At 33.4% G+C, this 27472-nt stretch overlaps 1 protein-coding gene across 4 annotated transcripts; it reads right to left on the reverse strand.

The window, feature by feature from the left end:
• Positions 1-26601, reverse strand: LOC138125227 (facilitated trehalose transporter Tret1-like). 4 transcript variants are annotated; one of them, XM_069040436.1, is made up of 3 exons: positions 26441-26599; positions 12086-12387; positions 1-1880 (listed from the first exon to the last, which is right to left on the reverse strand). In XM_069040436.1, the coding sequence occupies exons 2-3, from the start codon at positions 12150-12152 to the stop codon at positions 487-489; spliced, it is 1461 nt and encodes a 486-aa protein (XP_068896537.1). In that variant the 5' UTR covers positions 12153-12387; positions 26441-26599; the 3' UTR covers positions 1-486. The 4 variants fall into 4 exon arrangements, with proteins under 4 accessions (XP_068896537.1, XP_068896538.1, XP_068896536.1 ...); XM_069040437.1 differs by lacking the exon at positions 26441-26599 and adding an exon at positions 25153-25284; XM_069040435.1 differs by lacking the exon at positions 26441-26599 and adding an exon at positions 15262-15405.
• Between the last annotated feature and the right edge of the window lie 871 nt (positions 26602-27472).

Below are 27472 nucleotides of genomic sequence, written 5' to 3' on the forward strand. Positions count from 1 at the left end.
ACGTATTTAAAATATTTAATCTTAACAAGCTTATAAAAACATATTTGGAAAAAGACAGTTTAAGTAGGTATTTAAGTCAGTAACTCGAATGTGTTTATTACAAAATATACAACGGTATAGTTTCTTTATGAATCCAGATCACAATTTAAGTTCTTTTATTCATTATAAATTGATTCACAAGGAAACCATTATAAGTATGTACCTAACTCTAAGTATAACTAGTGAAAATATAATTTTCTAATCTAAATCACAATTCATTTCTTATAGCCTAATCTAAATGCAACAGCAGGAGTAAACTTTGTTCGTTAATGAAAAAATGGTTGAGAGGCAAAAATTGAAATGAGACTCATATATTCAGTCGTTATCACTTGATAAGGAACATCTGAACGTTACCTTTGCGCTTTTGCTTTCCACCTTATAAATATTGTCGCTTGTAACTTACAAAAATATTATTATAAACGGAAGTTAAGTCTATACAGATGATTCTCATAAATGCGTAATATCACTAGTTTTATTTTCGACGGGTTCACTTGTTTTAATGCCGTTTTCGACAACCTGCGGTGGCTGATATGGCTCTCCTTTGAGAATAAATTGAATTTCTTCCAGAGTCTTCCCTTTCGTTTCAGGTATCACAAAGGCACAGAAAGCGGCCGTGAGCAGACAAGATGCGGCAAATATAAAGAAAGGAACGTGTATTCCGTATGCTTCGCTTAATGACTGGAATAGTTGAATGGAAATCAAGCCGAAGAGCAAATACATCAAGTCGGAAAGTGTCATTCCCATTGCCTTAACCTTGGCGGGGAAGAGTTCGGCCGTCATGACTATGGGCACCATGCCGAGGCCAAATTTGAAAACTGCCGCGTAAACCATCACGGACACGATCGGGATCCAGCTGACCCCGGCGACGTCTACGTCGGCGTTCTGCAGTGCGAAATAGATCGCGATTATTAAGAGCGAAAGCCCCGTTAACAGACTCGACGAAGTTAAGAGGATCTTGCGACCGTATTTGTCAATGATGAAGGAAGCCGACGAGGCCGATATCAGCATCACCGCCGCGAATATAATCGCCGCCAAATTGGAATTAATATAGATCGATCCAGCTGCTTCTAGAATCTTGTGTAAATTCATTAATATGACACTGATGCTGCTCAGATGTTGCGCTGCATTGAGCACGCTCATTATGAGCAACGCTTTCCGATTGCTCTTGATTAGGATCAGGTCTTGAGGGCGACCCCTCTCGCTGCGCTGGCGCTCGACGGCTTGGGAGATCTCTTGGAGTTCCTTGTCCACGTCCATCGTGCCCCTAAGTCGTCTCAGGGATTTTTGAGCCGCCTCGTACTTGCCCTTCCCCAGTAAATAATACGGCGATTCCGGCATGAAGGGGTAAGTCAATAGCTCGAAGACGAGGAGCGCCGCTCCGACTACGCACGATGCGTAAACAGGAACGAACGGTCCCACGGAATAAATTACTAATATTCCTAAAAGCATCATTAAGTAGATAATGCCGGCGAGGAATCCCCTGATTTTCTGATCGGCAATTTCGGCTATGTACATGGGCGCCGCTACGAAATTTACGTCACCGGCTAAACCCGTTAAGAATCTCGCGAGGAGTAAATATTCCACAGAATTTGCCACGGCGATGATGATCCAGGCTATTAGATTCGTGATGCAGGCGCCTATTATTGTTTTTTGCCTTCCTATCCTGTCGACGAAGTATATGGTTATCGGCAGGCCCGCCATGCCCCCTATCATGTAGATGCTTTCTAGCCATACCGCGTCGGATTCGGTGATTTTCACAGGGCTATCTGGTGATTGCAGGACCGGGATTAAGGGAGCCGACCAACCGTATTGCATGCCATCGGATATTGCACTCACGGTACCTGGAAAGAAGCAAATTGCCATTAAGAAATAGTCGGAAGGAGCTAATGGAAGCTAATGATTAAGTCAATAAAGACCAATTTTATTACGAGTAAACACACTAATCATCGGTTGCAACGAGAAAAACATTACTGCATGAAAACAATCTAAAATAACATTTAATTAACACTCAAATTTATAAGCTCTAGTCACGAATTTGGTTGGAAACCTCAAGTAACTACTTCTATCAAATATTTGCATCCAGTGCAAAATGTGATTTCTGGATATAAAAAAACAAAAAAAATTCAATGCAAATTTCTGATTTTTTTTATTTTTACTAACTGTACGAAGTTTAAATTAATATTTAAAGTCTTGTTAGTTTAAAAAAAAATGGTGTCATTGCAACCATGAAAACATCACCGGTTTTTAAATAAATGGAATCGGATAGTAAAGTGCAAAATTTAGTTATGATTTATTATTGGGCGGTCACTTCCACAAAAGACATGATATGGATTATTAATGGTACCATTTATGGACTTAAGAAGTACTAGAAAAGTTCTCAACAGATGTTTGTTGGCTGTGTACCAACAATGAGGTATTTATTTGTGACACTATAGTTGTAAATCTTGATCATTTTTAGATGATAATATTAAAATTGGAATAATTCAAAAACTAACAATTTTCTTTGGATGCGAATTTCACAAATGTGTTCTTCGAATTAATTGTGAATTATGAGCGTGTACGAAAAATTTTTTTTGCTCAAAATCGATTTTTTTTATTTTATGGCTCTGAATGAAGTGATAGATACAGGAAAATTGATTGCCACGTTTGAAGTCTTACATCAAGGGAATGTAACCCTAACGTTACACACAACTGTCAGTCATTCTGACATTTTCATCATTTGAAAGAGAAAAATTAAGTACGATTTTATACTAACGAATGTGTGTCAGTGTAAAGCTGTTTCAGATTTAATCAGTAAGTACCCGTTTACAAATGCGCAAATATTTTCCAAATTATTAAATGTGAGATGACATACGATACAGAAATATTCAGTTGGTATCGTAAACGAAAACAAAAGATAACAGGATCAATACTTGACTCTGTTTTGAATAAAAACGACAACATTGCTAAAAAAAATTCTTGAGAACTAGATTGTTTCGAGCAAATCTGCTTAATTTTGACAAAAACAAATGCATTAACATTATTAAAAGAAAATCCTTCTTCAACTGAATATAAAAATGTACAAATCTGAACAAAAAAAAAATTGTTGCCTTGTTTTAATTATATTATTAGTTATTACCTCCTAACAAGGTTATCACAGAATCCTAAAAAACATGCATACAATGAGAGGGTACGAAACATTAAATTTACTACAAAAAATTTGAAATTTTTTCTTTAGTTTCTGTTTTATACGACGCACCTGTTTTAGCTGACTCATGCTGTATATACAGTGTGTCCCCGGATAAGTGAAAAGACTCTTGTAAAATATAAAACATTCTCGATTTAAATTTTCATTTTCTGGGGTTCAGCCCTGCTTGGTTAAAGACTAATTTCTAACATAATTGTAGTTTTGAAAAATCAAGTATGCCTTGGAAAATTTCAAAAAAACCTATTTTCCTGTAGAGTAAAGTGCCTTTTATGTGACAAATACGACAAAAAGTTATTAAGAAAAGTTGTTTAAAATCAATATTTAGGCTCCTACACCAAATTTGAAAATCATCGGCCAACTATGGATTTTCATTTTTTTAATGTTTATTTCACAAATCAAAGAAATTTATTTTAAACACTTCTCTTATTATGAGTAAAAAAAATCACACTTAGATTATTGCTACAAGTTACTGGCTTAACACAAATAAGTTATAATTAAATAAAAGTAAAAACCTTAGAGTACTTACCTAAATGGAAAAAAATGAAAAATCATAGTTGGCCGATAATTTTGAAATTTTGTCTAGGGTCTTAGATGTTGATTCTAAACAACTTTTGTTAATAACTTTTTGTCGTATTTACCACATAAAAGGCACTTTATTGTACAGAAAAATAGGTTTATTGAAAATTTCCAAGGCATACTGGACTTTTCAAAACTAAAATTATGCTTGGTTAAACCCCAAAAAATTAAAATTTAAATCGAAATTTTTTTATCTTTTACAAAAGTCGTTTCACCTATCCGGGGACACACTGTAGGTACGTATACTTAACTAAATGCATTGTTACTATAAAGTCAATCATTCTGTTTGAAATTATGAACATATTCCTATAAATTCTGACTCGCTACAAGAACATTGATTGTATAATTTTGCCCGCAAGCTGCAACAAGTGAATCAAAATTTAAGCTGAATTAATTAATTAATAACTTGATAATTAATTCCGCTGTAAAACGAGTGTACCAATACAGTATTTTTTCTACTTTGCTCTGTTATTAGTTCTGTTTGAACGAAATTTCATTTCACATGGGGAATTTTTTGTTTATGATGTATAGGTTGGTACTTCTGTCCTTGTTGTTAATGTCTGCAATATGATGTCACTTTAGTAACCCATGAAACGTTGGTTATTCAAGGTCCACTAGCAGAAGTTGGGTGATACTGCCAATATGACAAAAAAAGTTTCCAAAAACATTAAATTTAATACTGTCATTAAAGACGCAAAGTATGAAAAACAATATACCATTATTTCACAGCTTGAGGAATTTTATTTCACACTGCAGTATACTTGCAAAATTCTGTTTAAACATATCTTGCAGTGCTTCATTATCCCTTACATTATCGTATTCAGTCATTTTATGGAAATACTTGTAAAGAGGACACTTCAATGTGGTGACAGATTTTGCCTGTAGCTGATTGCAAGAAATACACAATATCAGTACAAAATTAATATTAACTGAAATTTTATTGATGCAAAAATTTTGTATCCAATTTTTGTTTAACGCACTTTTTTACGCATAGAATTACAACACTCGCTAGGTTTATACAGGGTATTTCACGAGTGATAATGAGCCCGACGGAATTGAAAATGCAACCCACGATACATTTGCAAAGTTAAGGTGGCTATTTTAAATATCGTATTATGGCTTCCAACAATTTTATTTATTACAACTGACGTTTATGAAGAAGTTAAAATACGACGATTAAAATGTATTCCAACGATGAGAAAACAGACATGATTATTAAACTTCCCCCTTTAGCAGTTCTTTATACACAGTTTACATAAATAACCATTATACGAACTAAAGCAATTAGTGTTCGTTAATTCTTGAGAAATATTTGTCCTTTTCTTGTGATGAAAACGTTATCAATTAAAAGACAAATCCTCTTAATAACGCAACATTTCAGGGTAATTCAATCCGTTTTTAACTTTATTATATCAGTTTTTGGAAAATTTGAAAAAAAAGTTGACCATAATTAAGTAGTAGTTTATTCAAATCGTTCGTGTGTAAATTGGGTTTTTTTGGCATGAGTGGGCCAGTTTAAAACGCGTGTGAAACGAGCATTTTAAACTGGCATGCCAAAAAAAGCCCAATTTACACACAAACCAGTTGAATGCAACGTTTTTTTGTTCGAGCCCCTTAAAGGCTCCAAATCGCGTACAAACTTTAAAATTATCTTGAGGTTTCGTTTTGACAAGTCGTGACATTTATCAAAATCCGTTCACACAGGAGAAAATTCTCAAATTCTGACAGTGTCCAACAAAAAATTAAATTTTATGGACCATTAAAAGACGTGAAAACTCAGGGTTACCTTTATTGAAAAGCATTTAACTTTGACGCTAGCGAGTTTTGGTAATTTTATAGTTGCAATGAAAATACCTATAAATATGGAAAAGTCGTTTTATTTCACATTATAAAATGAGGGCTCAAAGAAAAAAGCTGGCTCGATCGTATCTTGCAAAGGGTAAGGACCTAGATTAAGTTATTTTTTCATTGTAGATATTCTTGTCTTGTAGCTGGTTGAACGATAAAAATACCTAATTAAGTTTGTATGTTCGAAGGTACTTTAAAAACAAACGTAATTAACAAATTTGTTGGCTAGTCTGGGACAGAACACAGAGATAATTAAAATAATTAAAAAGCTATTTCTAAATGGAACTAATTAATTCTGGTTTGTGTCGACATTTGTTCCATTAGTATGTTTTTTTTTGTGTGTTAAAAACCGTTGTTCAGAGGTTTTTCACGTGACCCGGAAGGGTGGTGGTTTACGCAAAGATTAGATTTAGGTTTCGATTAGCTTTCAAATTTGAATAAAATATATTTCTTCCATGTGAACTTTCCTAAAAGCAACCAAATAAAATTTCCTGATCCATCCGAAATTACTTTTTCGTCGTTATCTTGGCATCCTCGTTTAAATAACAAAGTAAATTCACTTTTCACAGGGTGGTTCTGTATTTATCTTTCCTGTAGAGTTACATTAGGTGTTGTATAAATAATTCTAGATCGCAGTTTAGGGGGTAGTCAGAACGATATCTTCAAATCAAATTGTTTCTATTTACCGAACTATAAGTTCGTAGTGTACCACTGTTATTACGAAAGTAAGGTTTTAAGGTCATTATCAAGAACAAGTCCACAGTAAATTCCTCTTCCAAGTCGTGATAAAATAGTTCTTTACAATTAGAGATAATCTTCCGTGAAAATATTGTTTTGAAAGTAGTTTAAGCCAGTTCGAAATTGTTTCCAGTATTTTAATTACTTCGCTGATCGTACGCTCTCATTATTCTTATCACAATTGACCTATCACCAAGTTCTGGGTACAAGCTGAGTAAAGATTTTCTCGTCACAGTGGATTTCCCTAATCTTTCATTGAATACGTAATCGTGCCGTTGATTAGCATAATTCGAAAACGTAACATGCCACTATTTAGCGAACTATGACGTCAAAGAAACTTCCCTATAATCCTGAAACATGCAGTGTGTAGTTAAAAATCTCCCGTTTCGCCCCAACAATGATTGAATGGCAGTGAGAAAGTGGTTGCACGAGTTCTGGCTCGCCCTAAATTGCCAAAAGAGCAAAATAAATTACACGTTGAGTGGATTTTCCTTTGTGCATACACTGCGAAGTACTGTTAGTTAATTTTATTCCACACATTTTTCTGTACATGCCAACTACACAAATACACCTTAATTGCACCTGCTCGGTTCTCGCTGAAGCTGAGTTTTACAACACTCATGCGTTCAGAGTGCATTTTTTTACTAGTATAAGATGGGAGATACAAATTGTAAAAAAAATCTATTGCACTCTTTGCTGCGTGAATTTAATCTGTCAAAGTGGAATCGATCGATTCTGGACCAAATGATGTGGCGGAGCACACAAACAATTTGCAAAGATACGACCAGTTAGAAGGTGTCGGGTTCGGGAACTTAACTCAAGTAAAATGTAAAAGAGGCAAGAAAAGATACGAGACGGAAAGATCAGTATTTTAGAAGTGAAACTAATTTTTTTCACAACAGAAATTTTCTTCGTTATTAATCAATTTGCTTCAATGTAGAATTTTTATTTTTTTATGTGTAGGTATTTATTTATTATATTATGGGTAGAACAGTATTCTGTAAGTATTTAATTACTTTTGCTTGAAATGTTATCTCTACTTTATCTGTTTCCGAAATCCTTTCACTCAATTCAATTTCTTCTTCGTCCTTACACTACCACTTGTTAAATTGTTGTTACTGTTTGAATACATTAATACCTATTTTTATTGATTTATCACGATTTATCTGTTCTTACCAACCACATTCTATAAATGGTTAATTAGCACACTATTCAAAATACTTACTAAACTTCCAACTTTTCTTAAACAAAATGTATAGAGATTACATGCTACAAAGTTATTTCTTAATAAGATAATATAAAAAATGAGCTCAGACATAATAATGCTGAGAAATCCCACAGGAAAGTAAATCTTGCGAGTATGATAAAAAAATATGGTTTGGATACAGTATCTTTAAGTTAAAAGAAACTTTAGAAACAGCAAACTTTTATGCTTTTATACACTGTGTCAACAGATTGACGTCAACAATAATTTCTTGTTTGATATAGAGGGTGTTTCACGACGGAATGAAAATATGACCCACAATACATTTCCAAAGTTAATGTGTATATTTGTTTTTTTGATTTAAAAAACATAAAACTTGGTTAGCCGTGCAGTTTTGTAAATTTTGAGATACACGTCATTCGTTTGGTTAAATGAAATTGTGAAAAAACGAAGAGTTTTTGGCAAAATGTTTATTGTCTGCATAAACCTGCAACGGCAAAACCATTTTTATTACATTCACCATAAATCAAAATCATGTCTGTTTTCTCATCGTTCAAATAGGTACATTTTTATCGTCTTATTGTAACTTTTTCGTAGATGTCAGTTGTGTCAAATAAAGTTATTGGAAGCAAGACCATCATCGATTCATAATTTCATTTGCAAACAAAACACTCTTTAAAATAGCCACGTTAACTTTGGAAATGTATTGTGGGTTGCATTTTCAATTCCGCCGGGCTCATTATCACTCGTAGAATACCTTGCATTAAATGTCCTAGAACATTGTTACCTCAAAATTTCGTATAAAGGAGCTAATTTGACCATTTAATAATTTAGCAGCAGTAAAATATTGCAGTAAAAAGAAGTAAAATTAAATCGAACAGAAAGCAGGATTCTCTAACTGGTATATTGTGTCGAGGATCGAGTGTGTGGTGTAATTAATAGTTTACACAAGGATTCGAAAATTATCGACAACATTATAAGAAGGGAAGGTTTAAAACAACAACAGGAGAAAGAATAAAAAAAAAATAAGAATTGATGCTTCAGCAAATCTGAACATCAAATCTGAGAAGATAATATAAAAACTGTGTGTGTGTTAGATAAGATAAACTCAATTTGACTCAATAACTAATAGAACAAGGTAAATCTTCCAACAAAAAAATTGTTTTGTTTTTATGGTCCAGGTGAATTTACAATGTTTATGGCTTAAGGAAAGAAGAAAAATATTAGTCACCACATCATAACAGAGCTACTGATGATGGGTTATGGGGGTTTTTCCCTAAAGGACTTGTATACTTATTTAAAATTCTTGAATGAACGAATGCGTTCGTAAAGTTTGGAATAAATTCGATAAAACTGTAAGTATTAATTTCTGAGAAAAATCCTCGAAGAAAGCAACTTTGTTTTTAAAAAGTGTATATTTTTCAGTATTTTACTTATGTTGACAGCTTTTCATCTCCTAATTATGACGTCATCAATATTTTTTTTAAATGACAACCCCCACTTTTTTCTCCTCTTTCTGATAGACCTTCATACTACCTAAATGATGAGCGAAAAGAATTGGTACCTTACATAACAATTTTTTTGAGAAAATTATAATTTTCATCTCAAAAATTTAATTTAAATTTTATGGTAAACATTTTTGTTCTATGGGTTTAGTTAAAATCGAGGGATTATTTTAATAGACATAGGGTCAGTTTACAGAAGCGAAATTAAGTTAATCGTAATCAAATACGAGATTAACTGAACACGTGATCAGATTGAACCAATCGAAGTTTCGGATTCATGAGTTAATCGCGCATTAAAATTTAATTCGAATTAAATATGTTATTCTCTTTCTATAAACTGGCCTCAAATAATTTAGAACATTTACGGGAGAGAATTCGCACTGAAATGGAACAAATAAGCCCTGACATTATTGAGCGCAGTGTACATCAAATTATCGGTGAATGCTAAATGGGTGACGGAAGGCAATTTCACCATTTGCGTTAAATTTTACTGTTAACCTGATGTGTGTTTGTCTTTGTTTGAGGTCAATTGAAATTTTCACAACAAAAATTAAATTAAATTTTTGAAGTAAAATTTGTCAGTTTCTCAAAAAAATTGTTATGTAAGGTATCAATTTTTCTCATTCATCGTTTAGCTAGTACGAAGACCTATCAAAAAAAGAAGAAAAAAGTACGGGTTGTCATTAAAACAAATTATTGATGACGTCATAATTAGGAGATGAAAAGCTGTGAATATAAGTAAAGTACTGAAGAATATGCACTGTTTAAAAACTTTGTAAAAACAAAGTTGACCTCTTCGAGGATTTTTCTCAGAAATTACTACTTACAGTTTAATCGAATTTATTCCGAACTCTACGAACGCACTGTACATATACTAGACCCAGAACTCTAACGTTTTATAATAGGCAATACTACCTAATAACGAGGGGATTAGTATTTGTTAGTATTTGACACCTGTTAGTGAGAAGACGAGCACTTCGTCCAAGAGGGACTACCTGTTACCGTCTGCCCTTAAAGGTCTGTTTATTTACGGCCATTACCTGCTTCTTTGTTAAGCTATTTAACTTCATAACGATATTGCCTAACATAAAACGTTCGAGTTCTGGCTCCACCATACCTACAAAGAAGATGTTCTAATTTCCTCGTTATTTAAAATTAATTAAAAACTATAGAGTTGGCTTTCAAGCAAGTTTGTGCTAATCGATAGCAGTAAAAAAACCGTAGAGGACCTAACTTATGCCACTGAAAAGGCGTAAATATAATTAGGAACGAAGTGTCTCTAAAAGAACGTACGAGTATATCAAGAGTCGTGTGGAATTGAGTGGTTCTATAATTTTATCGTGTCGCGAACTATGTCGAGCCCTTGAAGCCATCAAATTAGATGTCAACAGTCAAATTATTAAATCTTAGCGTCGCGTCAGTTGTGAGTTCGACGTTATGCTTGTGATTTCTTTAGTTTTTTTATATTCTAATTACCTACTTTTCATCTTACAACAGTCTTTATTAAAAACCTGTCATTAATGGAGTTATGTAACCTATTTTTTTTATATTTGGTACAGTTGCGGCCACGGAACAGTTTTTCTATTGTAATTTTGTAAAAAATCATTGTCGTTATTAATAAACAGGGACCTACACCAAATATTAATTTAATTTAATTAATTTAATTTTGGCGTAGCAAAAATTTACTCTTGTACTTATTTGTTAAATTGTAAGTTTTCAGCTTGTTAAATTTTGGATTATTATTTATTGCGTATAATAAAACAATTGTTTAATTTACAAATCAGTTTTAATTACTTACACGCTGATACGCTATTGTTAATAAACGTCATATTGACACAAAAAGCCCATTTACACTGCGTAAAAATTAAAAAAAAAAACGCCTGCTATATAAATATCGATGTACACTGTTCTGTGGCCGCAACTGTACCACCATATGCTATAGAGCGGCGCAAATCTAATTCCACAGGACTCTTGATACACTTTCTTTTAGAGACACTTTGTATTATCGAATCAAGTTCGAGTTTCATTGAACGCGTTACTCCTTTGAAAATTGTAAAACAAAATTCATAATTAATTAATAATACTTAGAGCCAATTTACAGAAGCGAAATTAAGTTAATCGTAATGCGAGATTAACACGTGATCAGATTGAACCAATCGAAATTTCGGATTTATGGGTGGTTAATCGCGCGTTAAAATTTAATTCGAATTAAATATTTCATTCTCTTTCTATAAACTGGCCAATAATGTCGTACAATTTTTAGTTATTTCTTGTCTTGATCTATCATGAGTTAGTCACAACTGCTTGATCGTTGTTACCCTGGTACCGCACTTGAAAAACAATAACAGTAAGGACACACATTCTTCTTGAAAATAATCAGTAATCACTTCTGCAAAAGCACTGTTGAAAAAAGGTTGGGAAAGCCTTTGTTTTGTGAATCATTAATATATGCCATAAATGCAAAGAAGGACACTCACTTTTTCTGAGAATATTATTGGGAATTTTATACGCATTCATGACGTTGATTAATCTGATTTTTAAGTATTATTCTACGTTTCACACACCTCTAAATAAAATTGTAAACATTTATTACGATCGATGTTTTGCCGTGGGGCAAACGCAAATTTTCAGGAATTTTCCGTTCTGATGCTTAAAAATAATTAATTGGGAGAGTAAAACTTTTAAGCTCAATGGTAAGTCTTAAATAGTTAACTGCAATAAGTGTTCTATTAGTTGAAAATTAGCACTGTTCTTTATTGATATAAATTCTTTGCAATTAAAAAACAGGTTTTTAACACTTGCTGCAATGTAAACTGTTAATTTAATTTCCACCTTGAACTAGCACGTGCAGTATTTGGCGAGGAAATCGTTAACTAACATCGACCGCTAACGCGTGGAAAAACAAAAATCCGAAGATGAAATCGTTTGCCCAACTGCAATTTAATTCCCATCTGCTTACGAGAAAAATATGTAAAATTTGGTACTCACCGGTTATGACTGCAATTAGCTGGGGGAGAGTCCCCTTGAACATTTGAGCCACACTTGTATCCCGCATGATAGCAGTAGCACCACGACAAATCCAGACTGATCGACCAGCTGTTTTCACTTAAACCACAATCATGAATATCTGCTTACGGATCCAATAATTAGATGAAATTGTTGTTTATCGACCACTCTTTGCCTCTATATACTTGAAGAATGTTTCAAACAACTGGTGCAGCTCTAACATCGATTTGTGAAACTTGGGTACTATAGTGGTGTGCTGTTGTGCCACTCCGATGGAGGTCTACCTGTGTTCAAGTTCACGGATTATTTTTAAACCCATTAGACATGAATCTATTCGCACAGAATTGTGTACATTGTTGCCGATCGGCGACTTTTTCCGAAAATGAAAGGCACTTCCAAGGAGCTGGACGTGGTGGGAAAAACGCGCACGAAAAAAAAAAGGATTAATGAAAATGAGAGTGACGCAATTTCGCTAGTTGACGGATTATTTTTAGAACCCTCGCATATAAGCAGCTGTTGTGCGTTGTTGCCAATTAGTGGCTTTTTCCGAAATTGAAAGATATTCTAAAGAGGTGCACGCGACGGGGAAAACGAAACTACTGAAAGTGATTTTTTTTATTTGACACTACTGACGCAATTTGCCGATCAAATTTGTAAAATGTACTTAATATTTTATTATTGACAAAACGAGTTACTATTTCCATTTCAAGTGTTAATCAGGACATATTTACACGTCATTGAATAATTTCTATGTGTACAATGATGTAAAATAAAAAATGCCTCGTGACTGAAAAAATGAATTAAAAATGTTTGCATTGTACTAGTTATTTATATCTTATTCTTTTCTTTATAATGTGCTATATACTTTATTACCTTTCCTGATTTTGAAACTGTAATTTAGGTAAGTACTATAGCTGCTGTTGCACCAAATAGGTACCCATCTAGTTTTTGTTTATTTCAAATAATTGCTGTAATAATATCATTGATAGTTTTATTAATTTTGTAATAAGGCTTGTTTAATTTAAAGTTCTCTTTTATCATAAAATATGCACATAAATACCAAACAAAACAAATTGGTGTTAATAATACCTATTTATTTATGTTAGTCCATCTAATATCGTTCATATTTTTTAATCTTACCACACAAAAAAAATTAGCAACACTATATCTAAATTAAAACCTACTTTGACTAAGTTTGCTTTTCAGTTAAAAATGTTTAAATTATGTACATAATTTATATATGTATTTGCATCTATGCAACTGAAATGATTAATTATTCTTTATTAACATTTGGATACTTTGAATTTATTTTTAGGGTTCATTTTATCTTTTACTTATCTGATAATTAAACCCGGAAAACATCAACCTGGATTGAAAATTTTCTTTAATGGGTCGTTGAAAACATCCTACCCTCGTTACCCTCGTGCAAGATGCGACAACATAAATTATTTGATATTCGTTATGAAAATTCCACGCAATACGAAAACAAACAAATATTTCATCTCTTGGGATTAGAAAAAATTTAATTCCTGTTACAGTTTAATTGTGTTATTATGTGAACATGCTCCGAGACAATCCTTTATAAAACCGACGGCGCTAGGGAAAAGCAACCTTAACACTGCCCGTACTAATAATAATCCTTTCATTTAAGCCGCAATTGGGAAAAGCAAGTTTGGAGCTGTAGCAATACGAAGTCGTTGAATATCAGGGATCAGATGAAAATGTTGCTGATTTATTATCCCACCTAGTCTTTCACTTAATTGCCACTTCTCCATTATCCCGCTTAAACAAGATGCAAGGGATCTTCTAATATTATTTTCGAAAGCATTACTACATATTCCATTCTTTATCTTGATGAGTGGTCGATGCGATCAAGCAATGGGTAGCTTTGTAAGTTTTACTTTTTCCACCAAATTTTTGTGTGGTGTAAATTAAATATTAATCGTATCCCCAACCTTAAGTTCCGCATGTTCATCACAGAGATGTTTGTAAATGTTCAAAATCATGTGTTTTTCAAATACGGATAAGGGCGATTTACTTTTTCGTTGAACATTTTATAAAAACCCTTGACCAAACTAACCCTTAAATTAATACCTAATTGACATTGACGCGAATTGATATGAATGCATTTATTGCGGCATATGGCATCGTGAATTGAAGTAATTTACAAAATTGGAATAGTAGTCTAGTGAACTATTGAAAGTGTATATTGGGCTGCCTGACTTTTTTTACAGCATTAAAAAATGAACTACAGGGTTATTCACGAGAGGGGTATTTCTGAATTTCTTTTTGCCGCAACCCATTATACACATTGCATCTTGATTTAAAATTTTGAAAATAATTATAACTGAATCCACGACGGCTCTTAGTTCTGTCTCTTTGACGTTAAAGAAAAAAATCTTTGTCAATTCGAAAAATTTGTTTTTACAATAACGACGAAAAGACTCCTTATTTATGGAGAGTCTGGAAAGAATTCTGTCGCCTCTGCGGATGTTTCCAAGCCGATGGTAGACACTTCGAACACCTTGAAAGGCGGCCTTACACCAAAGCAACAATTGGCAACATGTTGCCTGCAACATTTTTTAATAATGTTGCCGGTCATTACTAAAAAATGTTGCTGGCAACATGTTGCCAATTGTTGCCTTGGTGTAAGGCCGCCTTTACATTAACTTAATTTGTTAATTTATTTGTTGAATTTTGATTAAATACAGGTTATCTGCCAATCTGACATTTCTCACAAATCTATCCAACTTACTTTGATTTCTAATTTAAAAGAATTAACACTTTTGATTTAATAGTTACTGCCATTGGTATTGTTGGTTGCGGCAAAATAAAAATTCAGAAGTACCCCTCTCGTGAATAACCCTGTATAATAAGGTTGTGTTGCACACAAACAAATAGTTCTATCATAAAAAATTAAATTTAATGGATGACATTGATGTTGATAAATATAGATATCTCTTCGTTATCTTAAATTGATATAAGTTGAGTTTTATGGCAATATCAATAACCGCACTAACAATAAAGACAATTGAAAGGTGTTTCAACTGTTGGAATAAAATAAAGCAAATTGAAGAGATGGCTTCTTTATTTGTTGTCAATATCAAATTACTTTATCGCTTAAAAATTAACAGTTTATTTCAGTATCACTAACTCACCTGTAACAATCACTGAACAATCACATCTGGGATTTGTGTAAAAAGAATGAAGTTATTTACATGCCTATAAACACTTGGTGGATTAAATACTGCTATAAAATTTTATTGTTGACTTCTTACTGTTCATCATATAATTTTAAACTCTTTTATCTCAATAGTGCAATTGCTATTGTGTCTTAAATTTTTCAGTATATTGGTATATTGTTTAGTTTTTGTTCTAAATCAAGGTAAATATTGCCATTGTTTGAAGTAGGTGTTACAATAACTTTACTTTAACGAATTAAACTGGATAATACTGTTTGGATTTTTGACATATATTTAGAGATTTAAGATGGCACAAAAACATCAGATTACTACATAAGTTATTCAGGTACAACTGTAGTAATGAGTTCAAATAAATCTGTAGTCAAGCGGGCCGTGGTTTTCTCTTTCTTTTCCAAACGTAGATCGTCTATTTACTTGATAAATCCCTCAGATATATCGCGCGTTCAAATGAAATCCTGGGCTGAGTAGGCCTTGGAAAAAGTATACCATTTAGAACAGTGTAAAGATTGAATTTCCCGCCGTTTGACACGATGACATTTGTTTATGTTTAATCAGGACATAATTGAACAAGTTTGTTTTCCGCAAAGGGTGCACTTAGATATTTGCTTCGAGAATAGGAATTTTTGAGTTATTCTATTTTTAATGTAAAAGATTGCAAAGAAAGATTGATTTGGCTCTAAATTTTAGGTAGCTGTCAACAATATACGCTTTAAAAAAGCACAACAATTGACGGTTTCCAACGCCTTCCCAGCCCAGGATTTCATTTGACCGGGCGCGATATACATACTCGTAACCTCACTTTAATTATACATTTATTTGTTGTGATAAATGACAAATTGAAGTTTTCAGTTCATTTTATGTTACCTATTTCCCTAACTCTTTCAACGGTTTCTGAACTCCGTATTAACAGTCGTCAATGTCCACTCTTCGTTCTACACTTCCTGTTTCACGAAATATTTGACGACTGATGATGTTACGCTGTACGTTAACGGAACCAAAAGCAAGCATCAGATCACTTGACCACAAATTTTTTTGAACACACGTTAGCTGTGAGACGTAAATGTGTGATTCCTATTTTTGTCAATCCGAATTATCACAAATATGTTTTCCCTCAAAAACAACATTTTAAGTGGAGTCAAAAGATAAAAAAGGCCATTAATATCAGTGTTGGTGGATCGTTAGAAAATCATTTGTTTTATAATGAGTTGGTTTAATTGTATAACTTTAAAATACCAGTAAACGAGTAATTAAATAATTAATACAATTAGTTTTGAAATGCATTTAGAGCTATTGCTTTTGAAATGCTTTTCTGTGAGAGGCTCGGACCTCTAGGGAATTTTGAAATTGTTTCACAATTCGCCATCCTCTAGGATCGACCTTTAAACAATTTAGCGATATACGTTATTGCTCTTTGGACATGACAAGAATAAATTTGAGGAAAATGAACGTTTTTCGGTAAAAAGGGAATGAGCAAATCATAATTTTGATAAAAAGGCTTTGTGCTAAAATGTTTTCCCAAGTTTCTATGATATCTAGAACTTTTAAACAATTGGTATTTCAGTTTGCGAAACATTCACGAGAATATATGTATAGTGTACTTTCCATAATTATTATTCTCGGTTTTACATTTACAATTCCTGGAACTGGCGTTAGAGAGACAAATAGAAATAAGCGTTTCAGTAAAACGTTTAAAATCTTAATTTAATATAAACTTGTATAATTATGTGTAAATACACTACACTCTACAAATGACAATGGAAATATGAACGACTCCAGGTTTGCTCGTCTAAAAAAATAATCCGTTCCAAGTCCAAGTCGTGTTTGTCAATTTTATTGCTGTTTGACAAAAGAGACGCCTATTTAAGGACATTAATTTTTAACACGTGTGCACAATGGAAATTTTATAAGAGAGCTGGCATTGTGACAATAAGCGGTTCCAAAATATTACGACTTCTTGCAGGGAAAGTAGGAGTTTTTGGTGGCTCCTTCATAAACGATTGATGTCGTTATTAATCTTCCTTGGTGTTAAATCATCGCACGTATCACTTACACGATATGTTTTCTCAGGTGTAATGGGACGTGACGTCGAATTAAATTATCATAGTGAATAAGCATATCCCATTCAATTATGCGTATGCGCTACATTAATTATTAATGACAAATTCGCCTTAGTCGGTTTCGAGATTCGTCTAATCCATTGGATTATCGCACGAGTGTTTAATTAATTACAAATTATTCAGGTGTAAGAGAAATTTGCAGTGAGAAAACGCCTTACAGCAAACACAATTTGCAACTTCTTAATTGTTCGTGCTTAGTTAGCTCGGGTTAAATTGGCATGAAAGGATCGAACAGTCGTCTAGCAGTTCAAAGTTTCAGCTTTCTGTGTTCACGAGGCAAAGTTCGAAGTAAATTTCCGAACGTACAATTTGATTAGAAAAATTAAGCCCCACAAATTACAATAAATTAACTAGTTGTCTGTCAACCATTCAAGTTTCGGCACAAGTCCCCATTCGTCGCGCCTGCTTTCAGGGGAATTCATAAGCGGTTAATTGGCGAAACGCCACACAGATGATACAATTTAGTATTTGGGAAAAAATGCCGTTTGTGACAAAAGTTCGCACACATCGATTTTCGATTACCCCACGGGGGCAACTCGAGCTTATTGTGATGTCGACGCTTTTGTTCCCTGCCGAGGTAGATTGCGAAAAACGATGAAATTTCATTCGGCTGACGTCAAAATACACTTGCGACACAAATTTTCATATGACAAAGGGTAGGTGTGGTCCTAGGTTTTACCACTTTTCATCATCGCGTTCTATCGACCACAAAAAATTCAGCGCAATAATCAAATTTGCATCACTAAAATACATAAACAAATGAATTGCAATTTTTCCACTGCTTGTGAAAAAAAACTTGTTTTAAAAACTGATTTAATTGTATCTCTATCACGTGCAGAGGGAAAGAGATAGTTTATAAAGAATATTTTACACAAACTATTTTATCTTTTTTATTTTGCAACTTGTAAAAACCTAGATCTATTTATACAGGATGTTTCACGAGTGATAATGAGCCCAGCGGAATTGCAAATGCAAGCCACAATACATTTCCAAAGTTGTCACAACTGACATTTACGAAAAAGTTAAAATACGATTAAAATGTATTCGAACAATGAGAAAACAGACATGGTCCTGGTTTATGGCGAATCTAATAAAAATAATAAAAACTCATCGTTTTTTCACTTCATTTAACCAGGCGAATGCCGTTTATGTTAAAATTTACGAAACTGTACAGCTTTTATATTTTTTAAATCAAAAAACAAACATCTACGTTAACTTTGCAAATGTATTATGTGTTGCATTTTCAATTCCGTCGGGCTCATTACCACTCGTTAAATACCCTGTATTTCATATTTGTTTAGTAATTGTTTCTCTTGTTAACTAATTATGTCTAGTCGTACATCGCTCTAATAGAATTTAAATCGTTTTGAAAAAAAGGTTTACCTAATCTTACAGGTAAAGTTAGGTATTAGGTACTCCTATTATAAAATTTTTAAATAATCGAAATAATACAATAATTGTCAGATAAAATGAATTCCTATACGTTATAAAATATAAAACAAATGGCAAAAAAAGACACTCTTTTGATATCTAAGAGGACATTTATTGGATTTTGTTCTGGAATTCTCACAAGATTTTAAAGAGACGGTAGTTAGTTCGCCTTTTTCCCCATCTTGTACAATGTGGCAGTGACATCTTCCTGTAATGGTTAAGGATTAATCCCGGACAGACCCTAGAGCATTCAGGAAGGTATAGTCCTTCAAGAATTCCAATGTTACACTTTAACTTCAACAATGGGAGGATTATTATTTAACACCTTGTACCGAGAAAACGACCACTTAGCCCAACATGAAGTACTTGGTACCCTACGTCTTGTTTTTAAGTGCAAAGTCGGTTACTGAATTCGGACAAAGCAAACAGTCACTGAAAAAGCACAATTTAAATTTAGGTTGGAATGGGGAATTAAAAAGAAATCACTTTTCGGGTGAGTTCTGTTCTGTTGATACTCCAGACCAAAGACCGACCCTTAAAGACCTGCTTGTTTACGTCCCTTATCGGATTCTTCGTTAAGTTATTTAATCTTTTAACAATAGGGCCTCCAATATAACGCCAGCATTCTTGGCGACATATAAAATTTGACTACTAATTACACTGAAAATTGAAATCTGCAGGTACCCAAATTCCTGAAGGGCTCCTCACACGATTAATATACTCGTAAGTATGTGTATTGATAATGGATTAATCTGTTCTCTCACACGTTCAGTAATACATACTGATAATACAGAAATATTGATCAGAAATATACACTGATCGTCTAAGAAGTAATGGAGTTTTCTATGAATACTCTTAAAACCCTACTGAAAAATATACAGAAAGAAAACCTAAGAATGTAGGTATATTTATATTGTTTATTTTTTAAGTAAGATTCTAACATTTTTATTATACAGGATTATTCACATAACATGACGAGCCTGACCAGGTAAAAATGCAACCCAAAATACATTTTACAAAGCATACAGTGTGTTTTGGTATACAAAAATCAGGAATCCAAGTAGGTATTCCATTAGTTTGAAAGGTATATGTGTCATTGCATTTTTCGTTCATATTTAGTATCTGAAAATGTTTTCCAACAATGACGGAACGGACATGATCCTACTTACTCATTCCTTTTGTGATTTTAATTGCTTATTATTGTTATTAAATCATACTTGTTGAGAGAGGTATTTTTCTGTCAGAACTTGACATTCATTAGGATGACGTTAAAAGCTATCTATGCTTTATGCGCATTATGATAATGTAATAGGGATCGAGAGGAGTTTATGAATTGCATCTTGGGTTGCATTTTTACCTGGTCAGGCTTAGGTGAATAATCCTGTATACTGTAAAAGTTATTTACATAGAGTGTATTAGACTTTTCGGCTGACCAAATGATTGATTTTGCACTTTTACAGATTTTTATGAAATAACAAATGTCAAACTTTTTGACATACAGAGCTGCCAATCCGCTAGGTTGTATTTTTCCTATTATGATTATTAGCCATTTATTGGTCAATAAAAATTTAAAAAAATATGTTTTTTACACAAAATTAATAGTTATTTAATAAATTAGTTTGTTAATGAAGGCGATTAATAATCGAAACTGTTTAAAGCACGAACGAGTGTAGCGAGTGAGTGGCTTTAATAGTTGAGATTATTAATCGCCCATTAATAAAAGAGTTGATTACAAAATTTTTTCGTTGACCGCAAAGTTTTTTTTTGATGACAAATTTTGAAATTAAAGCCAAATCAAAACCAATTTCATCTTTTTCCATAAAGATGAGACTTTATAAATACCTTCATTCTTTTTTTGTCCTCAGGGTAGGCCATTTTAAAATTTTTCAACACTTTCTATTCACTTTTCCACAAAGAGTGTCAGAAGACGTCAACTCCATTTTCATTCAATTTCACGTAAAAATCACGGTTGCTACGGAAACCTAGTTACCTTTGAAAAATATGACATGCGAATTATAACCAAAAATGTCGGTTTTCGAAAAAGTGAATTTGTAATTGTGCAGTTATGGAGCTATAAAATATAAAAAACCCTGCTGCACTACCTGCTGCAGTGTTGGTAAGTGCAAACCATGCATGTTCGAGGTTGTTTATACATCAAAATTTAATCAAAACGTCAAAATCGCAAAAATCGTTGATTAATGAAAAATAGTGTATTACTGAGGTCCATTAATACACTATAATTTAGACAAAAGAATTCATTAATATTGAAATTAACAAGCGGTCAACGGAAAAGTGAATTAGGTACTTTAATTTTAAAGTAACCGTAAAAAGAGAAAATTAACCGTGCGTGCTACGGCGCTCCCCCAGATATTTACAGCATCCGTCAGTAAATCGCAGTTACATTAACGTAAATTAACAGGTGATGGTGTGTTTACAGTTGGGGAGGCCGAAAAATCTATTGAATCTTATAGTTGTGTTACAATTTTTCAACATAAAAAAATAAGGTTCTTGTTCCACCAATAAATGTATAAAACCTTATATTATAACCTCAGAATATACAGAAGTCTTTATGTTTTTCTTTACAGTTAAAGTTATCTTTTGTTTGTTTTGTTTTGTTAAAGTTATTTTTTGTTTAAAATTATGTTGGCCTTTCGGTTTATTTTTTCCACGTTAGATTCTCCTATAATCAAGGTGGTATCGATCATCATTGGCTAATCTTTCGTTAACATGGTTAATATACAGTGAGTTTTTTTAAGACTTCTATGGACTCCTATGGTTTTACATGCTAATTTTGCAATTTTCAATTTTGTTCTCATGAAAATATTCAACCCAGTTTTGTAGTAAAGTTGTGGGATATGATAATGTATTGAAACAATTTCAATAATAATCAGAAGCAGAATCACCTGAAATTTGTAATTTTGATACTTATGTAATTGATTGTGTAATTGTTTAGCTGCTTATGGAGGCCATTTTGAACATTTCATTTAATTTTTATTGAAGTAAAGTTCCTTGTTATAACATAAATACTGAATCTATTGTTATTACAGTAATGTTCACATTATTTTTTGCAAATAACATTTTGTTTGTAAATTGTGTGTTGCAACTAGAGAAGAGCGATATTTCACTACCGGTGATTTTATCACCGTGACTCGGAAATCACGAGTAACCACCGTGATCAAATATTCGAAGTAACCGTGATTAGTGATTTCACTACATATTTTCTTAAATTCTTAAATCGCTGGTTATTATGCAGTTACTTGCTTGTCGTTACCTGACACACAACAAAATAGAAATTGTAACTTTAGCATTTTCCTATTTTTCCTTACAGAATTATGTAACCTGAAATGTTATTACCATCTGGCACTATTACAAAACAAAAGCTATCTTACTGAAAGGTAGCAATTTCTGCCAAGCTAAATCTGGAGTGATAACGTACCTGTTCTGTTCATGATAAGCCGGAGTGTAATAATACATTAATATTTATCTTTTAAATTATAGTTTATAAACTGCTTAAAATAACTGCAACTAAAGTAACTGCATCAAATGTGTGTATTGAGTGATTTAGCGATAACGATTTCCTGTAAAAATTAGTCGTGATCAGTGATCACGGTAACTGTTTGAAATCACGGTGACTGAGAAATCACGGTCACCAGGAACGACGTTCTTGAAAAATCACCGAATCGCTCATCTCTAGTTGCAACCATTTAGGTATCACAAAATGAAGTAAATGACTAATAACTAATCTAAAAACAGCGCTAGGCTTTGTCATTTTTACAAAAATAAAAGTTAACAGGGGGTTGAAAAATTATGCATAACCCTATGGCCAGTCTTAAAAAAAAATTAATGTACTTATATGTCATTTCCTCTGTCATTTTTTCCTTATATTAGATTCCATTTCCCTTATTTTTATTAACTTTTCCAACCCATAATAGTTATTATAAATGATCGTCCCATCGCAGTTGGCGTTGAAAACCCACACAAATTTTGAATGTGCCGCCCACCAGCCTAGCAACGGTAGACAAACTAGTAAACAGATTTCCATTACCGCCAGTATCGCCACCTATCGGCGAGACCAGTCTCACTCATGTTATGAGGCTTACGGCACATTCAACTACGTCACCAAGGCCACCTAGCAATGCTAAACTGCCCAAAGTCATTATTATAAAATAGAAATAAAGCACTAACCGAGTCCGGTTCTGTTGATTACCTCAGGCCAAAACCAACCCTTTAAGATCTATTTGTTGACGCCCACTACCAGCCCCTTTGTTAAGCTATTTAACATTTTGACGAGATGGTCTTGGTCTGCCATATAACGTTGGAGTTTTTGGATAACTATAAGCACCTACACCCTATACTTATATTATACCTACTTTATTATTATACTTTCCAACTGTTGACTAATAAAACATAAACAAATTTCCGCTTTCAAAACGCTACATAATTTTAATTTGTTAATATTTATTTTGAACGTTGCATTATATCCAGCTTTTGCGTGAATATATATTTACGAGGGTGGTTTATCATTTATAACCGGTCATGCTGATTAAGAAACTAGATGAAATGATTGAAGGTAGCATGTGGAATTTGGAAGGTGTTTCTTCTTGCTTTAAAAATTAACCGGTCAATTTTTGAAGGAAGTTTGTTTTTGAAGTTTAAACTTGAGCACCACAAGCAATCTATTACGAAACGAGCCAACTATTTGTAGCCTCGTTACATCAAGTATTTATGTTAAAAAATGAAGTTGTCTGAATTTTTCTGGAGTTGTGCTTCTATGCAAGGAAGAATAAATTATAAACCTCCCTCGTATAAGAGTAAATTAAACTTTGGTAGAGATAGAACGTACTAAATAAATAAATAACAAAACTTGTTCGTAATATAAATTTATGGGCTCACCTGGGACTTATTTACTTTGTTTTATTTTGTAAATTTACTGTTACAATTCAAATAGGTCAGTTCAAATATGCAGTGAATTCATATTTCCGACGTAAACTTAAAAAATCTGTTAAATACTCTTTTCATATTTCAGATTTAGTATTACATTTGATCATCTGGTGAGAATTGAGCATGATTTAACGATTTTAGTCAATGCGTGTAACATAAAAAGGAAAATCTCTACACGCTAAGAACTCTAGTTGGGTGATCGTTTCCCCAAAAATTTTAAGTTGTGGTTTACTCACAAAACTTTTCTTGTATTGTTCCGGAACATTTTCTTTTATTCACTGCTTTGAAATTCCCTGTTCAATAGCTGTTCAGGTTTCACGTATGTACGGATATATTTACTTTTTGTCGTTTGTGTGTTTGATCAATAGAAATAATAAAATGGCACAGTAGAGAGGTTGGTGGAATATATACTCAAGAACAACATTAGATTTATTCCTAGTCCTAGTGTGGTACAGCGATGATTTTTTGCGAACTTTTTTTTCTTCATATTTGTGTCACCAATCCCGATTCCGAAGTTTTAATTGCACATTTTCAATAATGGGAGTGGCAGTGATATGGGAAATTTATGGTGGTGATTCTACAAGCTTACCCCATTTGTCATCCTAAACGGTACGATTTAATCGCCAAAAGTGGGCAACGTAAATTGTACACTAGTACACCGCCTGTAGATAAATCTCAATTTAATCATGTAATAGTCTGACAGCATTTGTATAAGTGCTTTTGATTTCTCTTGTTTGCGGAAAATGACCGAACAGAAAAATGAAGAGGTAAATATTTCGTAATATAAAATACGAATAAGTAAACATTGTCTGCTATCATTCAAGAGGAAATATGACCTACTTTGCTCTTCGGTTTTTATTTCGTTAAACATCATTGTTTTAGATTAGACAATTAAAGTTCAAAGACTCGACCAGTTTATTAATATCAATTTCAAATTTAATTTCTTAAAACCAAGGAAATTTTCACCCTTGGACATACTTTCAAACAATAAACAACACTAACAAGTATCAATCAATACCAATCCCTAAGTTGTTATTATTATTAATATGTAACTGGGACGTTAATGCTATTTTTTTGTAAGTACTCGTAGTGGGACATAGTTTAGAGGCATTTTTCGGAACTACTGAAGATGTTATGATTTCTTGCCGAATTCTTTGTTATTTTCTCATTTATTTAGGCCAGAAAGTGTTTTAGTTGTCAAGGTTCACCCAATAAAATCCTCATCAACTTCCCGGAACATACGTCGATTGGTCCGAGTTTAATACTTGTCGGTTTCGTTAAAAGGTTTCTAACTCCTAACTTTGGAATTGTATTAGAGTTCTTTATTTTTCGGTTGGCGAAACAATTTTTAACTTACCAAAAATGATTACAATGTAAACATCTACAGAATGTCCATTTCTTACGGATTTCTTGCAAAAGTTGTAGTCTGGGTACACTCATGTTTTCATTAAACCACTTACGTGATTGAAGAATAGAAACGCTCGTTTAAAAAGTGCGAAAAAAATCATGAAGCGATATTAATCGGGGGCAATGATTGCGCGAAATAATCACTGTATATGTCAAGGTCGTTTAATTAAAGTTTATGCCTGCAAACATTTCCGTTTCAATTGATTTTCCTCAAAATAAAAACGAACTAGTACTTGACGGTTATTCAGTTAATAAAAACAATTAAAAACAATTCGTTTGTGAGTTTCGTGACGTCACTGGACGGTTGAATAATATTGATATTTCCAAGCGCGGATTAAACTCGCTGAAATTTGAATATAAAAAAAGAAAATAGAGAGAAATGAGATTTAACACAAAAAAGGAACAGGTGGGAATTCCATTTTCGGCGCAGATCGTTGTCCAGCTTGATACCCTGGAGGGATAATGCACCGTCTACGCAGCTTATACAGGTCTGGAAGCGCCTAAATTTCCCAGGATCTTCTGACGTCATACATTCCCTCGGGAATCTAAAGCGCCAGCCAGGAACAGCTTTTAACTTGTTACTTACGACCAAAATGTGTACCTCGAATAAATATCTAAGTTCATACAATAGCAAAAGTGATCGCTTGACAGTCTTAACACGCCCACATTTAATATAGTGAATGATCGAGGTATTCCCCTGAAACGAGGTATTTATTTATTTTTTATTTCCCCGAAGTGAAACAACTGCTTGTTAAATATTTATGTGTAGAAGAAGGAGTTGGAAAAAGCGACTCTCAGTTTGTGGAATAAGACAAACCGACCGAAGTCTTCTCAAGGCAAGAAACTGTTCCATTTGCAAGACTAGTTTTTATACACGAAACCTGGCAAATGAGCGTCCTGATTTTAAGAGAGCTTAACTCGATGAATTTCCCATCAGATGTGTCAATTTAGAAAAAGTTTGCCAAATGACACTAACTAATGAATTGCACAAACTCGCCCCCGCGAAGGGGTAACTAATTCATGACGTCGCCGATCCCGAGGGGATCGCTTGATTAGTGTGATAAGATTCAGGTCAGGCGGCTGCAATTAGTGCGCTATCTAGCAGAGTTTTGATAAAAATGAGATTTGAAAAGAAAAACGGAAGCCAAGCTTAGAAATAGTTGAATTAAATACGACGTACTTATCGTGCACTGGCTATGCTTGTAAGAATTTTAGCAAGTGTGCTGAAAGAGACTTACCTATCGGAGCGTGCGGTAAGTTTTCAGTTGCAGACGCATTGCGGTTGTGCAGAAGCAGGAACTGCTCTTGTAGTAAGAAAATCAGTACCACTTCTCGCCGAGACCTCTTTCGCTCGCTGAACTCCTGCTACAAAACTGCCACGGAATTTTGAAACTGAAAGTGCAAACCGGTCGCTTCGTTTTTAATAATAAATCCACGATTACATTTTTCGCATCCTTTCGTTTATCTCAGATTAAAATGCGCTTCTGTGCTTGGACCATTCTTCACATATGTGCAGAACAAAGTTCAGACAAATTTAAATCATAAAGGCAAAATTCGTAACTGCGAATTTCGTTGCGATATTGATTACTACTTGCTTTCCCATCGAATTAATTTAAAATTTAGTTTTTTTACGTATAGCACTAGTCTGTCACAACAGTAACCTACTCTTAGTTTTCGGTTACATTATGAAGGAACTTGTAAATATTAACAATTTCAGTTGTTTAATGACAAGCGAAAAATGTTTAAACATCTTGTTAAATTCTTGTGCAAAATCACAAAATGCGATACGTTTGCTCTCTGGCGGCTTGCACCAAAACTACAGTTTAAAATGTACAGATAGTGATATTACCAAAGAGAAATCTGGAATTTAAGGAAATGAGAAAAGTTAGATGGCGCTAGGACCGCAGATATTTTCTCCACCACCTGCTGTATAATAACCGGCCTGTTAATTTCGTTAAAAAAGCATTGAGAAAACGTTTCCGAGAAAGAGCCAATTTTCGCCGATGAGGGCGCCACAGTACGGGCGCTTCTGAAGAATAAAAATGCGGAAAAATAGGTTTAGACATGATTTTAGAGTTAAGATTGAGCACAGTAAGTTCACATTTTCGTTCTAAAACAATGCTGAATACAATTGGATTTTTGTGTTTTTGATTTTAAATTCGAATGTCATTTGAACGAGAAAAACTCTCGGTGACAAAAATTTAAGATGAATAATATCCTCAAAAAGTGCCCGTACACTAGCGCTCTGCGGGGATCACTCAAATTACACT

This window comes from Tenebrio molitor, chromosome 3 (assembly GCF_963966145.1).
Source record: "Tenebrio molitor chromosome 3, icTenMoli1.1, whole genome shotgun sequence".
Classification (NCBI taxonomy): Eukaryota; Metazoa; Arthropoda; class Insecta; order Coleoptera; family Tenebrionidae; genus Tenebrio; species Tenebrio molitor.

Excerpts from the sequence above, each read along its gene's own strand:
- LOC138125227 (XM_069040436.1), bottom strand. The coding sequence starts at position 12,152 with ATGCGGGATACAAGTGTGGCTCAAATGTTCAAGGGGACTCTCCCCCAG. Across the intron at positions 1,881-12,085 it reads GCTAATTGCAGTCATAACCG|GTACCGTGAGTGCAATATCC; the intron begins GTGAGTACCAAA and ends GCTTCTTTCCAG.